At 56.2% G+C, this 16,362-nt stretch overlaps 1 protein-coding gene across 2 annotated transcripts in view; it reads right to left on the bottom strand.

Annotated features, from left to right (window-relative positions):
* PPP2R2C (protein phosphatase 2 regulatory subunit Bgamma) overlaps positions 1 to 16,362 on the bottom strand; it is a 128,149-nt gene that overhangs the window by 10,826 nt on the left and 100,961 nt on the right. For both annotated transcript variants that reach the window (XM_004770526.3, XM_004770527.3), the window contains exons 6-7: positions 15,431 to 15,595; positions 4,566 to 4,735 (exon numbers count right to left, since the gene is read on the bottom strand). In XM_004770526.3, the coding sequence (XP_004770583.1) occupies positions 4,566 to 4,735; positions 15,431 to 15,595 (335 nt within the window). The remainder of the gene's footprint in view (positions 1 to 4,565; positions 4,736 to 15,430; positions 15,596 to 16,362) is intronic.

Below are 16,362 nucleotides of genomic sequence, written 5' to 3'. Positions count from 1 at the left end.
TCACCTGCGACCACGGGAGAGATGGTGATGTCCCTGTGGCCCATGTCCACCTCTCAGCAGCTTGATCCCACAAGTTCTACACCTAGAGGGCCTCGTGGGGGCTTGCTCCCTGCTAGGGATGGGGTCCTGCCAAATCCCGAATGCCTGTGTGACCCAGAGTCACTCAACCTCTGTGAGCCTTAGGCTTCCCACCTACAGAGGGAGCGGTGAGACCCTCCAAGCAGACAAATGGGGGCAAAGCACCCATAGGTATTTGGGACTCTGATCAACTCTGGAGGGACAGACAGAAATACGTGCTCAACTCCTATCGGGCAGTGACTCAGGCCACAAGCCAGGGGTCAAGTGCGGGGGAGGGGGGGCCGGGGGGGGGGAGAAGAGGGGAGTGTTCACCCTTTTCTGTCTAGGAAGTCCTTACTCATCTTTAAAAGAAAGGATGCCCCACCGGCCACCTCCCTGGGTCCCCAGGCTGAGCCGTCTTGTCCCCTCTGGAGTGTTAGGGCTATCTGCGGCTCCTGTCCCAACTTTCTGTGTTCGTGCAGACCCCCTCCCCCTCCGAAGGTTCACCCTAGTTTCACACAGTGACTTCCCCGCCCGCCCAGGAAGGGGGCTCCACAGCCCTTCCTTCCCCACCCCTGTCTGGACTCCCGTGTGCTCCTCTCTGTCCTCTGATGACAAAGCACACAGCAGACCATCCAGCTGCCAAGGGGATGGCAAGAGGCCCACCGAGGCTGCCCACCACTGAGCCCCCGGTCCTCCCAGTGTTCCCCATCCTTCCCCGTACAAAGGCCACCACCAACAGCATCCCTCCCCATACCTCTTATTGGTCCCACCCCTCATGCCGCTGGTCCAGAATCCAGAGGGATCCAGAGCCCAGCCTCTTCTCACCAGGTCCAGTGCTGCTACCTGCTCCAAGGCCACCTCCCGGATCACGGCAAACGCCTCCTGACCGCTCTCCCTGTGTTCTCCTATGCCCGCCAGCCCCAGTATCTCTCCACGGGCAGCCAGGGAGACCCCTAAGAAACCAAGCTGGATCGTGCCACGCTGCTGCTCAAGACCCTCCAGGGCTCACAACCCGCCTGAGCTCTGCCCCCAGTCTCTTTTTCTCTTCCCCTGCTCATACTGCTGCTCCAACTGGCTCCCCACCATTCCTGGGCCACACCAACCATGAGCCTGCCTCAGGGCCTTCGCACTTACTCTTCCCTCCTCTGGGAGCACCTTCTCCACAGATGGCTGATGCCCTCACCTCCCTCAGACTCGAGCACCCCTACTTTCTTTGCCTCAGCCTCTGGTTTGCTTTATTTGTCACACTTTTTGTAGGCTGTGATTATTGTGTCTATTTGCCTGGTTTCTGGCCATCTTTCCTGTAGGAATGGATGCCCCTCGAGGCAGGGTCTGTCTTGTTCCTCACAGTTTGCCAGTGGGGTGCACAAGGCCTGGTACATCACAGGAGCTTGACGCACTTTTTAGAATGAATGAGTGGGTTAGAGACTCAACTTGTGGCCCTCCAGATGCCACAAGGCTCTGGGTCTGGGCGAGGGTGTAGTGGGGAAAGGATGGGCTTGCATCCCTCCCCAGAGGCTCCAAGGAGAAGGCTGAGCCTTGCATTGGGCTGAGAAGGAGGCCGAGAGGCAGAAAGAGGAGGACCCAGAGGGCTGTGCTGCGGGACCCAAGAGAGGAGGCCAGGGTTGGGTGGAAGGACTTGTGCATCTCCAAGACCTGGAAGGAGGGAAGCAGAGGGCAGGGCTCTGTGACACCAGGGAATGACCCAAATGTGGGCTGGAGCCATTGGGTTAGGCAGCCCCCCAACCCCAGGTGAACATGGGGGATGGGGACCCTGCAAGGCCAGGGGAAAGACGGTATAGAGCCCGGCAGAAGGAATCATGCCAGACCACCCCGATGGGACACTGGCCTGCTTGTGTGTCCCTGAGAAAAAGAGGAAACTGATGCAGGAGGGCCCTGCTGTTTCTTTCACACAGGTGCCGACCTCAGGGAGCCTCCCTCTCCTAGTGAGTCCCTGGCCTGTGGCCACACCACACCAAGGCTCACTGTGTGCCTGTTGTCCAGGACCCTGGAGGGTGAAGCTGCAGCTCCTACTTCTCCCTGAGCCCAGGGTCTAGCCCGGCACAGAACACACCTGCCAATTATGTGTGACGGCTCAGACGAATGGGGATAAATGGTGCCTAGCTTCCTGCAGGCCACAGACAGACTCTCAGGGGCCCATGTTCAACCCCTCCAGGTCTGCTCTGCTCTGTGCACTGTGCTCCCTGGGAGGTCCCAGCAGCCTCACTGATGCACTAGTCCGAGCACGGACATGCACTGTTCTCCCTCTCCCAGTCCTGCAAGGTCAGCACACCCAGCCGTCTGGTGGCGGAGCAAGGAAGAGCGTGGGCTCCAGGGAAAGTCCTATCAGGTGTGGGGTTTGCCAGCTCTCCTCCTGCAGATATACCATTTAATTCCATTTTCTCCAAATAAAAGGGATCAACAGAACACTGGCCCCACTTTCCTGGACAGCCATGAGGCTTTAGGAGAGGAAAAGTGTGCCAAGGACTAAGCTCAAGGCAGCGCATGCTGAGGGCTGGCTCATGCAACATCCATCCCCATCCATCCCTTCTCCCCTACCTTCCTCAAATAGAGAGGCCGTGAAACTCTTCATTCCCCAGCCTGGTCACAGACCCATTCCAGCCAACGACCTTACAAGAAGTCTTCTGAGGAGTGTTCTGGGAAAGCGTCTGTGCTCCCAATAAAATATCCAACAGACCCAACCAGTACAGACTTTCACATCCTTCCTATTTCCTTCTGGGAATGAAGGCATAGTTCCTGAAGTGTGGCAGCCATTTTGCCACCATGAGGCATTGCACATGAAGGCAGGGAACGGATATACAAATAACGGTGAGCCAGATCACAGAAGGAGCTGTTGGGATCCCAAGGAGGTCCTGGAGCCACTCGCTGTTCCTGGATGCCCCCTTCAAGACTTCTTCTGAAGGGAGAGAAGTCCCTATGTGTTCAACACTGAGAGTCAGCCAACCACAACTGAGCTGAGCACGACTCCAGAGTGTAACAGCCAAAAATGTTAGTCACTGTGTTGGTTTTATGTAACTATTGTCATTTTAGAATCAGTAGGTAGGCCAGCGGGCTGGAAGCAAAGCACCCAGTTCTCAGCCTTGTCTCCAGGATAGTCTCCTCCTACTTTAGTGGGCCCTCACATGCTCTGAGGTTCTCTGGAGGTTATGGGTGCTCTCCTTGCAAGACGCCTGTATTAAACATAGCACCTAGTTTCAGGGTCTATGGGCCTTTATTGACTCTGGGCCTCGGAAGGCTGAGGGCCCCCGTGGACCTCGAGACAGTCATTTCCCAGCCTGGCTCTAGGAGGGGCTGGTCACTCCTGCACCTGAGCTGGGACTGGGTCATGTCTGCCCCAGTCTCCAGACTCTGCCATCTCCTGAGGGTCAGAGGAGATGCTGATCCCTCCCTGGGCTAGGCAGTGTGAAGAGAGGCCTGGGAGACAACTGGGCAGGACCTCCGGTAAACACGTGGCTTGCAATGGGGCTGCCACCAGGAGCCGTGACAGACCTTCCATGAGCCCTTCCCAGGAAGGGATCAGATACAACTGTGGGCGTATGACCTCCAGACTGAGCTCCCGGTCTCTCCCTGAAGCTCTGCTCCCTTCCCAGTGAGCCCCCCACCGCGCCCCAGCCTCCCAGGACACCCCTTACCCCAGGCCCCAGCAGGGAGGGAGGACAGGAAAGGGGCTGGGGGGCTCTGCATCCATCACCGTCCAGCTGCAAGGCAGGTCCCAATAGTCCTGGCCTCTTGGCACCCAGGTCCCCTTCCTGCCCAGTAGAGCTGATGGCTCTCCCTTTGCGGGGACAATAAGGAACAGAGGTAACAAACAGAAGTGTGTGACCCCCTGTGGCCACCTAGTACTTGGTGACACAGTGAGGGTTTGCCTGGGCTTCTGGTGGAGACTTGCTCTAACATCCCATGAATTTTGTTTTCTACTCCTAAGAGATCTGGGTAGCTCATAACACAAAGCTGATGGATAACGCCTTTCTGGGGTGGGGGGGTTCCCCTGCTTCAGCTGAAGTGCCTGGTTTCCATGGCTTGTGGCTAAGGATCTAGAAACAGAGTGTGCCCCCTATCCCAACCCCACACTCAGGAGGGGTGCTCCCCAGGGGGTAAGGGAGGGCAGGGCTTCTCCCAACTTAACCTGGGCTATAGACCCTGGCTCCGAGGAAGGACCACGTCTGTACCTTTAGTCACCCGAACCCTCAAACTGTGCCAAGGTTGATGCTCACCCTTGTTCCCCTGGGCTCCGGATCACAGAGGCCAGCAAGTGGACAGCACCCACTGACCCCGCGAGGCAGGACTGAGCGCACGCTTCTGCTCTTGGCCGAGCTGGGGGCCGGGGATGGACTGCCTGATTTCCTAAGCCTTACTGTCTTCGCCTCCAGTACGGGGATATGAACGCCACCTCTGCAGCCAGGGATGTCCCCTCTGGGGGGGATTGTGGGCACAGGGGATGGAGGCTGGGAGGGGCTCCGGTCTGTCTGGGCTGCAGCTCCTACCTGGTAGGTCTCTATGGGCCTCGCCTCCATGTTCAGGTCCCAGACTTTGACCGTGAGATAATCCCGGGTGAGCATGTACCGGCCACTGTGGCTGAACTTCACGTCCGACACAGAGGAGATGATCTCGGAGAAGAAGGAGCGGTTACTGGGGTCCTCGGGCTCTTCGAATACTGTGGAGACAGAACAGATGGCCATCACCAGGCTGCTCGGCCCCATGGGCCAGAATGACCGACGATTCTATTTCCATCCTGGGATCTCGCTGAGTGGTCCTTCCTTCATTCATTCATCAAACCTGTAACTGACCACCTGTCAGGCTGGGGGCCTGAGCGACCTTCTGAGAAGGGAAGGAGCAGCTTCTGGAACAACGGTTATTGAACATCTAGTCTCAGCCAGATTCTGTGATGAGCCCTACTGCACATTACCTCGTCTAACCGCCTGCTCAGTCCCACCATCACTCCCATTTCATAGCCAGGAGCACTGAGGCATCAAGAGCTAAAAGCCACGCCCAAGGCGCTGAGCTAAAAGCAAGCTTGGGAGTGGGGATTTGAACCCAGAGCGGCACTGGCTGTGGTGTACTCTGCTGACACCTACTGGTGATGCTGAGCGCCAGGACCAAGAGGTGTCCTAACATTCTCACACACACTGGGCAGTGTCCTGGACAAAACCGGGCACTGTTTGTGGCCCTGGACCTCTGCCCATGCGGCACTGAGCGGTCGCAGCTGAGCCCTGGTGGCAGGCACGTTTGGTTCGGCTGCCGTGGGGACTGTAGCAAAAATCACATCTTGCTGCCCAGATGGAGCTGGCGTCCCAGGTGCCCTTTGCCCCCAACCTCTTATGGTCTCAGACCACATGCTCCACTCCGGAAGCTGCTTACATGGCTCCTGAAGGTGACAGCTTGCTGCCCCTACCGGACCATCCCACTGGGGGACAGAAGGCCCAGTGAGTGGCTCCCCAGGCAGCGCCCCCGCATTGCTGTCCCTGAGAACCAAGCCTTCCTGACACACAGAGGTTCCCACACAGCAGGACTAGCTCTTCGGGACTCAGTCTGTTGCTGGCTGTCTCACCAGTTTGCCCACCAAGGTCCTCACTGGCTAATCGGATCCCACGGGGCCCTGGGGCAGGGTGGGGACCAAATTTGACCAAGCATCCTCACCTTAGCTAACCTAGCTAACCAAGCATTAGCTCCTTAGGAGCTGGGCTGGGTCTGGGGAGCCGGGAAGAGGATGTAGTGGTGGGCTGACAGCTATCTTCCAGCCCGTCTGGAAGGAATTAAACATCTGACAACCTTTCCAGCTGTCCCCATGGAAACCGGCCGAGTGGCTGCTCCTTCTGCTGGCCCCCAAGCCCCCGGATCTGAAATAGGGAAGCTGAGAGCCCATCACATGTCCCGAGAGGCTCACAAGCATGCCCTGCCTGCCGGCCCCTCCTGATCCTAAAGTTCCCCATCCTACATCCTAGCTTCATCCCAGCCCCATATCCCGCCATCCAGGAACCCTATCTCCCTCCTGTCCCAGGCAGATGCGGTTCCTGCCACAAGGGGTCAGAAGATGAGTTATAAAGGTATAAAACGTGGTCTGCCTCTTTCACCCCAGCTTTGCACTCCAGGCCTACCCTGGAGGTTTCCTCTGGCCAGCCTCCACCCAAACCCCCAGGGGTGGCCCATCTCACTTCACCCCTGCACCAGGCAGAGCAGCTGGCAGGCCATGCAGGGTAGGTCGGCAGGGGGCTGGGGGGGGGGGTACCAAAATCGCAGAGGAGTGTCTGCACTGGATGTCACAGAGCCATGGACCGTGTCCCCTGCCAGCTTCAAGGAGCAAGATACCACAAAGGTCAAAGCCTGAGAGGATGCTCTAATCGATAGTGGAAGACAGAAACACCAAATGGCCCTCTGTCACCTCAGCTCTGGCTTCACGTGGACATTTCTGATGACTCTTTAAGCCCAAGAGGACCAGAGCTGCACGCAATGACTGAAGGGACACTGACAGGCGTGGGAAGACTATATATAGGAGTTCTTTTTATTTTTCACACATTCCTGTGAAATCTTTGAAACCACTATTTTTTTTTTTTGGCAAAAGGTTGACGAAGGTCATCTTCTGCGTCGATCCTGTCCCCCTCCCCCGGCCTCGCCACCACGGGCAAGCCGCATGTCCCCCCAGGGCATTAATCACAGGTAAGGGAGTCCCCCCTCTAACTGACAGAATCACTCAGGACATTCACAGTAATTACTGCTGCCAAGGGTTTACAGAAATGCATCCTAGAGCCCCTGTCGCTGTGATGGGCTCAATCCCACCTCTCCCCTGCTGCCCTAATTATGTTCAGGTTGGAGGACTCTGAATCCCCAGAAATGTCTTACTTCTTTTTAATGATTTTGCATAATTAAGACCCCTGTGGCCCCAGCTGGTTCCCTGACAAACACATCCTCCTGTCTTGGTGCCCCATGGCATCGCCTCTGGCACATAGTGGGGAGGGGGGAGAAGCCCCCCTCCCCAAAATGAGACGAAGGTGTCCTGGGGAACCCAGCTCTGCACCCAAGGAATGGGAAGGTGAAGTCAGAAGTGGCGTGATGACCTTCCTCTCCAGCCTCACACGCAGCTGATGATGTTGCTCTTCGTTAAAGCCCTCCATGGCTCCCACTGCCCGCAGGACCAAGACTCAGACTCCTACACGGAGCTGATAAGCTCCTTCCTAATGCGGCCCTCACCAACCTGCTTCTCCAGTCACCCTACAACCGCCTTTCTGCCCCAGGGCCTCCAAAAGGGTGAGGCAAGCAAGGCCCAAAGGGTTGCACACTGAACAACTCACCATCAGGGTCACCTTAAATGAATGCCTTTCAGTGCTCTGCCCTCCCGTACCAGGCAGCAGAACAGAGCAGAGTTCTACATGCCCATAGGCAAGCCCCTGGGCCTAGCGTCCCTGGCCTGGAGAACAAAGCATGATGGGACCTCTGGAAGAAATAACTGGGAGTTACTCATTATAAAACTGCTCAGTTTTGGGGCACCTGGGTGGCTCAGTGGGTTAAAGCCTCTGCCTTCAGCTCGGGTCATGATCCCAGGGTCCTGGGATCGAGCCCCACGTCGGACTCTCTGCTTAGCAAGGAGCCTGCTCCTCCTCTCTCTCTGTCTGCCTCTCTGCCTACTTGTGGTCTCTGTCAAATAAATGAATAAAATCTTTAAAAAAAAAAAACTGCTCTGTTTTACTGAGCAGTATCTACTCAGTAAAATTGTGTGGCTATTTTTATAACATTTTCTCATTGTTTTTCTTTCCCTGAAATCTCCGTTCCCAGTTTTAGTTCTTGTCCTTCCTACCAACTCTTATACATCCTTCCGAACCCCAACTCGAATGCCCTCTTCTATGTGTATCTTGTCCAGATGTTCTCCAAAGAAACAAAAGGGTCACCCTTGCTGCCCGCACAGCCTGGGGTGCCCTCCCGTATGGCATCAGCAGGATATGTTGTCACTTCATGGGACTGTGAGCTCTTGGGGCAGGGCTCCATTCTCTGTCATTGGTCATCTGAGCATCCCTGCCCAGCCCGGAGCCTTACTCAGAGCCCAGCCCTACTCACAGAGTGGATAGAAGTTTCGGTACTGCCTGCCCATCCCACCTCTTCTCTGTGCCCTTCCTGATACGTATCTTCCTCAACCTGATCCGATCCCACTGAAGCTTCTAGGCCCAGCAGGGAAGCCTGAATCTGTTAGAAGTGCCCTCAGCTCTTGCTCTGGATCCCTTTGGGTAGCACGTTCTCCATCCCACTCCTGTCGGGGTCTCTGACTGCAAGTGGGGGAGGTGAAGGTGAAACAGTGCAGGCAGAATTGATTCGATGGAGACAGGGTGAAGGAGGGATCAGAGTTAGAGGGTAGAACTACCCTGGTTTGAGCCACACAAGCAGGGTCAACTATGCAGGCCAGTAAGGCCTTGGAGAGAAATGGACAGACATACAGGAGAGGGGCTCTGCCAGGGAGTATAGGAAGGTGTGGACCTGAAGGAGCCAAGAGGGTCCTGCCCCGTCGTTGCTCGCAGCGGCCCCAGAATCAGGTCCCCCCTCTGCTCTGATATTAGACAAGAACAGCCGTGGAATGATGAGCACATGTCCAGGCTAGCCCCACCTTGGGCTCTAGGAGGAGCCCAGGCTAGCCTTGCTGGGCAGAGCTCCAGGAGGAGCTGGGAAGGGTCTGTGCAGCAGCAGAGGGAAAAGAGTTGGATTGTGGATCACAGGGCACGCTGGAGGACCGGAAGTCTGGTGCCTCTTCGAGGCCACTGTTGGGGTCAGGACCTCCTGCATGACTGGCTCCCTGCCCCTGCCCCCCAGCAACACCCCCTCCCACCGCCGGGAAGGTAAAGGGCATGCCCACTGGAGATGAGCAGGGCGTCACTACTAGGTGGTGGGCACAATGAGTGCTCGCTGGTGAAGAGTTGACAACTGTCATTCTCTGCTAATGATTGTCCCCTGCTTGGCACCATTTGATGAACACCACTGGACAAAACAAAATCCAAGCCTCACTGAGGTCCTGGCCCTGCATGATCTACCCCCACCTCTCTGTCTTGGCACCCATCAGCCCTGCCTTCCCCCCACTGCAGCCAGACTCCTCTCACCTGCTGGGGCCCTCAGCCCTGCCTTCTGCCCCCACTCTTCCCAGGCTCCTTGGCTCTCTTTCATTCTTTGAGGTGCAGAGAAGCCTCCTGGGACCACCTTAATGGAGAGCCAGCTGCAGCAGGGGGACACCCTCAGAAACTTGCCCCGCTTCGATGCTCCCATTTACTTGGCAGTCAGTTTGCCTATCTCTCCACTCAGCTCGGTAAGGGCCAAGCCAGCAGGCTGGAGCTTGCGTGGGGAGGCAGGACCTGACAGCCTTCCCTCCTCCACTATGCCCACCTTGCTCTGAGCATCAGCTGCCCCCCACCCTACTCCTACCTCACCCGCAGTTTATTCCCCGCTCAGCAGCCAGAGGGATCCTGTCCAACACAGCCAGGCTGGGTCACTCCCGGCTCAAACGCCCTTGAGGCTCCTGGCCTTTTGGAGGAAACCAGAACTCCTGCGTCTTTGTAAAGTGCTCTGATCGCGGTCCCACACACTTCTCTGCCCTCACCCCGCACCTCTGCCTGCTTTGCTCTTGCCTTTGCACAGAGTTGGAGACATTTGCCTTGGCTCTGCATCTAGACATCTGGAGCCGCCCGGCAGTGGGTGGCTGGGTCTGGTCTTTCTACCCCAGATCCATTATCAGGAGTGAGTCTTGGGAGTCTAGTCACCCCACCCCCCAGGACCCTTTCAATGAACCTAGCTCACCCACAGTACCTGTCAGAGTTCCTAAATCTCAGAGAAGATGAAGTGAGAAATGGTACACATTTACAAGCATGGGACTCTGGGAGCCTCTATCCTAGCTCACCCTAGCTGAGTGACCTTGGGAGAACACCTTAACTTCTCTGTGCCGCCGCTGATGTGGGGAACAATAATGACGCCTATAGACGTCCTAATCTCCAGAATGTGTTACCTCACATGGCAAAGACTGCAGATGTGATTAGGGAAGGATCTGGAGATGCAGAGGTTACCCTGGGTTCTCCAGGCCACCCCACGGTAACCACCAAGGTCCTCATGAGAAAGACATAGGAAGGTCAAAGGCGGAAGAGGGCGATGAAATGACGGAGCAGAGGGTGGCGTGCCGCACCTGGAGATGGAGGGAGGGCCACGAGCCACGGGACACAGTGGCCTCTAGAAGCCCGAGAAGTCCAGAGAGCAGATTGTCCCCTGATGCCTCTGGAAGAAAGGCAGCCCCATCTGACTTCTAGACCTCTGCCCTCCAGAATTGTAAAAATATAGGTATGTGTTGTTTTATGCCATGAAATTTGTGACAACGTGTGACAGCAGCTTACACCCCCCACCACCACCACTCCCAGCTGTGTGCTCTATGTCCATGTCTGTGGCTGAACAGCCAAGTGTCTCCATCACTGGGCAGCTCGGAGGATTTATAGAGACGTGATCTCAGAAGAGCAGTGCCCGGCACGTAGCCAGCAGCCCACACGTCAGCCGGGCTGCTGCTGCCCCTGCTCCCAGCCAGCACATCCCAGGGGTCCCACGAGGGGCAGCGGCTGACATGATGTCCTGTTCTAGCAACCCCTGGGGCCCCAGCGCGGCACACTGCTCTGCTCTGTGCCGTCAAAAGCAGAAATAACTGTCTATTTTGAGGCATCACGGAGGATGTTTCCATGGTTACCCTGTCATAATGACTAGTAGACAAAAGACACGAATTTCCACGGCTTCGGAGGAAGACAGTGAGGCTGTGGGCTGGGCAGCTGCGTGGCCCAAGCACCCCAGTTCCGCCCCTGACAAAGCACCCGGGGAAGCCACCACACCGTGCTGTGCCTCAGTTTCCTTAGCTGTCCCAGGGCAGAAATAAACACCCACTTGTGGCCCAGGATGCTCTTCACCCAGTGAATGGAGAGTCCCCAGTTTAGCTGTTGGGAGGATGACCTCATCCAGGGGCCCCTGCCCACCACGCCTGAGTCTGGGGCCCCCAGATCAACGGACCGACATGAGATATTAAGGAAGAAATCTAATTTCTGGGGCTCTTTAAAGACTCAGTTTGAACAACAACCATTTGTGTTCTGATCTGAAACAGCCACACCGGCCTCCTGCTAACTGGCTGTGGCTGCCTGCCTGATTCCCCCGGAGGGCTAAGAGCTGGCGGGATCCCATCCTGGTGAAGCTGACACCCCATTCACTCGCTACCCACGGCAAGTGCAGGAAAACAAGCCAGAAGGCGCACTTGGCGGGAAAAGGCTGCGAGCGATCCCTCTACCAGCATTAAAGGGCAGGTGTCGGCACACGATATCGAGTTGGAGAACGAAGGAAAGTTCTAGAAAAGATTTAAAATACAACATCTACTCCATTTAGCAAACCTGTGTAAACCAACCACCAAAACCAATCTACACACGAGTTTCACTAAGACTTCAAGTTAGAGGTTAAACTAACCATTCCGGTCAAAGAGGGAGCGTGGCCCAGCTCGTTTGACAAGAGTAGAAGAATCCTAATAAAATTGGGCAAAGAGAGTGCCCAAAAAAAAAAAAAAAAAAAAGACAGTTGAATACCAACTTCCAACTTCATTTATGAATGTTCATGCAAAAAGCAGAATTTTTGCATTTATGCAAAAAAATGTCTGGGCCACAGCCCAGCCCCTGGGGCCGATGGGGGGGGGGGAGATATCATGGTGGTCAGAAGCCATGGTGACCCTCCTTCATGCCTGGGCCCTGCAAAAGCTTTCTGGAACCTCCGTGGGCTCTGGGGGCAACTCTGAAGTTGGTATGTTCCTGGTGGCCCTGGGAGAGGAGGCGAGAAAGACAAATGGAGCTGACTCATCCAAGATGAAGTTCGAGTTCTCGCACTCTGGAGTTCGTAGGCTGATTCACACGCGCTGCAGACACATACCACCCCCAACCCCAGGCATGTGACAGCTACGGGCCCAGAATCCGCCCGTGTGTGCCACCACAGTAGTGACGGCTGGCCTTGTGGGTGGCCGCACGCTCAGACCCCTGGGGAGCCAGATGACGAAAGCCAAGAGGGACTGACTTCCCACCACCAGCCCGCCCGAGAAACGTCATTCAAACAGTGTGGGGTGCACGAAGCCGTCTCTCAACTCCCAGATACCACCAGCCTTCACACACACACACCTGCTTCCTGATTCAGAGTTGAAATCCAAGCTAAAATGCAAAAACACAGACAGATGTAGAAAACACGATTATCACTTGTCAGTGCCCACCACTCAGGGACTATCTCTTGGCATATTTCTTTCCCTCTTTTTCTGTTTCAGGTTTTTTGGGGGGTGGGGATAGTCTTTGCCTTACTTTCTTACTCCCATCAGACATTTTAACATAATCATTTCCTCGTGTCATTGAAAATCTAATGACTGAACGACACCGGAGTATACAGACGGCATTATCATTCACTTGTCATTTGCTCTGCTGGACTTCTAGAATGCTGAATTTGGCCCCTATAAGAAAGGCTGGCCTGGGAGGCCTGGGTGGCTCAGTGGGTTAAGCCTTTGGCTTCGGCCCAGGTCATGATTTCAGGGTCCTGGGATCGAGCCCCACATCGAGCTCTCTACTCGGCAGGGAGCCTGCTTCCCCCTCTCTCTCTTCCTGCCTCTCTGCCTACTTGTGATCTTTCTGTCAAATAAAAAAAATAAAATCTTAAAAAAAAAAAAAAAAAGAAAGAAAGGCTGGCCCATGAAGTCTCATCCTGCATCCTTTCCGTCGGTCTTGCATGGGCTCAGTGGAGCCCAGACTCTTCCCCAACCTTGTTCTGTGCCAGTCGGACCCAGAGCTGCACATAGGTAAGTCTCTGGGCCGCCTGTGGCCTGAGGCACAGAATAATAGCCCCCGGGAGGGTCTGCCCCCTAATCCACAGCACCTGGGAATATGTTCTGTTATGTGGCAAAGGGGAAACTAAGATCACCGATCAGCCAAATGCTCCAGGTGGGCCCAGGGGAATCCCCAGGGTCCTTAAAAGGGGAAGGGGAGGCAGAAGCCAGAGAAGGGGAGGCATGGATTCCTCCTCACCAGAGCCTCCAGAAGGGACCAGCCCTGGCGACACCTTGACTTTTGTCAGCTCAGACCCATATCGGACTTCCGAACTGCAAAACTGTAAGAGACAAAATACCTGTGTCCTGTTAAGCCATAAGTCTGTGGTGATCTGTTTGGGCAGCTCTCGGACCCCGATAGAGCCCTGGGTTGCTTCTTGGGGGCTGGGCGCCATCCATATGCACACCTGGGCTTCCTGTCCATCCAAACACTGACAGCTCTGCACCTTTATCTCCAGCTGGGACCCACCCTCCCTGGAGCCCAGCATGATCTCCCACGTACATGTCCAACACTGGCCCATTGGTCCCATCTCTGCTCCTGGCTGCTCTGCTCCCTGGAAGCCCATTGTCCATCCCAGGACAGGACCCCACCTTCACCCACCGCACAAACAAAACCTCAGATGGAGTCATCGTGGTCCACACCCCACTTGGCACAGGCTGCCAGCTCAGCCTTCAAAGAACAGTTCCCAGAATTGGGGCTAACTCCCCGCTTGGCCATCCCACCCGGGATGCGCTGTTTCTTCTCAATGCACCTTGGGGTGGGGCTCCTCCCACCCGTTTCCACGCTGACCCCTCTATAATCTGTTCTTCTCAAACACAATCTCACGAGTCCTGCCCTACCCTCAACCCTCCGCAGGTGTTTGACCTCACTCAGAATAAAACGGGATCCTTCCCCTGACCTACGGGCTTTCTAAGTCACCCATCTCTCGTGCCTCTCTGACCTCAGCTCCCGACACCCTTCCCCTTGGTCACTGCACCTCAGGTCCCACCTCAGAGCCTGCAGTGTCTCCCTTCTAGGACATTCTTCCCCCCAGAGATTGCATGGTTCAGTGGCACGTCGGGGTGTCTGTTTCATTTTAACTTCTCCCTACGCCCTACTCCTCGGTGACTGTTGTTGCTATCTGTCACCACCCCCTGACAGGACACGACCCAGCTATGAGTTCATCGCCTGTCTGCTCGCTCTTGCTACACCCACCATGGCAGGAAACATCTGGAACATAGCAGGTGGTGTCCCGGCTCTGCTCAGAGGGCCATCTGCTCTCCCACCCTCGGGGCTGGCCTCTCAGCCCTCTGAATTTGCAAGTGCAAACTGCAAAAAGGGATGTGCCACCCAGTGAGGAAACCAGTGGGGAAGCCCTGGAGAGGGACAGCAGCGCAAATGGGCTTGCCTAGAAAAGAGCAATGGGGGGACATGTAAGGGGACCGGGCTTGGCCAAGGAGTGGGGAAGGGCCAGCAGCCGCAGAGGGTCCTGAGCTGGAGCCCCTGTGAGCAAGCCAACAGCCACCCTCTTGGGCTGCCCAAGGAAACCAGGCTCCCGAGGGGAGAAGAGTGATCCAGTCCCTCCCAACAGACCTTGCTAAAACTGCCTCCAGGGGCCCACTGGTCACTTATTAATTCATTCACTCAACAAATGCTTATTTCCAGATACTGTTGCAGGCTCTGGGGTAGAGACAGAGAAGAACCAAAGTCCCCACCCTCCTGACTGGAGTCCTGTCTGTCCCTGTTCCCTGCTGCCACTGCAAGGTCACCCAGGGAGGACACCCTGGCCCGAGCCCTTGATCCTCTGCCTTCAGAGGCCTCTGGGAAACCCAGCACCAAGCAGCTCAGCCTGGAGAGTCCTGGGTTCAAGCTCTACCTCACCACTTGTCACTCTGGGTGACACTGGACCCAACCCTGGAGCCTCAGCTTCCTGTTTTGTGCAGCTCTCCGTCAGTGCTTGTGTGGGGATGAAACGATGTGGGTGACAGCTGTCTGGGTGCCTGGCTCAGCATGTCCAGTGAGGACAATGGAAGTTGTCCTGTCATGTTCCCTGGACCTCGCTCAGGCATCCCTCTCCCTGGCTGACCCTGAGGCGGGTTCCAGCATGAGGAAGTGACCTCATGGAGCTCACAAGCTGCTGGGGGAGATGCCCCAGCCCACAGAAAATTCTTCAGGGTGTGGCCAGTCTGAGAGAAGGAAGCTCTGGGGACTCCAGGGGCACAGAGAAAGGGCCTGAACCAATGTGGAGGTCAGGGAAGGCTTCCTGGAGGAGGTGACCACTGAGTATGGTCCCTCCTTAGCTTCTGCCTCCCAGCTTAATTCCGGACCCTTGTTTTAGCAGCCTGGTCCCTAGATGCTGGGCAGCTCCTGTCTGGGGACTCAGGGGGGCAGTGGGTGGCAAGATCAGCTTCCCCCTGCCCCAGCCAGTGCATGAGACACCTACACCACTCCCACCGTCCCCCGGGCACCAGCCTCAGGACAGGTGTTGTCCTGCCGCCCCCACTCTGTACCGGGTCCCAGCTGGTGTGGACACTTACGTTTGGAGTGCTTGTCACACAGAGCGGCTGCACGCATGTCGCAGAGACGCAGGGAGCCCTTGCTGCTGCTGTAGACAAAGAGGTTGCAGTGGTGGGGGTGAAACTCAGACGCCGTGATCACTTCCGTGAGGTCCTCCATGTTGGCTGGCTTGATGTCCACGATGTCTGGCCCATCAAGGAAAGGGCAGAGAAGGCAGGGCACCCTCGCTGCTCTGCCTTCCCACCTACCCTGCGTCTGAGCCACATCTCCATCCCTGAGACCCCTGGACAAAGCCCCAGACTTTGTAGCTCCGAGCTACAGACAGGCATGTCCAACTGCCCGCGGGCTGACCCCTCTGGATGCCATTCACTGTCCCTGCAGCCTGCCCCAGACCTATGACCTCTCCCCAGCCAGCACCCACCAGCTTCCCAGCCTCCCCTCCTCCCCCCATACCAGGTGCCGAGCAGAAGGCAAGGAGCATTTGGGGACCTAGCATGTGCAGGGCTCCTGGTGAACAATTTCAGTTCTCCCTGTCACTGATGCTTTGCACCTGGGGCTGAGTGTGTGGGGAACCCCACCCACCGGCACCCACTGCCCTTCTGTCCATGGCATCAAGACTTTCCTTTGGGGAAAAGGTTCTCTGCCTTTCTGGGCTCTCTGCCCTCATCTGTGCCTTCCACTCCACGAACAATCGCCAGGAGGGCTGAGCACGTGGCCTCGCAGGTGCCGGCACAGGGATTCCAGGCTTGAGACGTAGGACAATGCTGGGAGCAGCTGTGTCCTCTCTGCTGGGCTGGGTGGTGTGCAGAAGAGGAGCATATTCGTGTTGCTGGGACAAGGGAAACCTGGAGCCTGCAGCTGGGGCAGACACCTTCAAAGACGGAGCAGAGGAAAAGACCCAGTAATGCCGTTTGAGTCCTGAATCGGGATGTGCAGGAAGCCATGAGCCTTG

Source organism: Mustela putorius, unplaced genomic scaffold (assembly GCF_011764305.1).
Source record: "Mustela putorius furo isolate JIRA1106 unplaced genomic scaffold, ASM1176430v1.1 tig00000083_pilon_pilon_pilon, whole genome shotgun sequence".
Lineage (NCBI taxonomy): Eukaryota > Metazoa > Chordata > Mammalia > Carnivora > Mustelidae > Mustela > Mustela putorius.
This window is presented reverse-complemented; position numbering and strand designations above follow the sequence as displayed.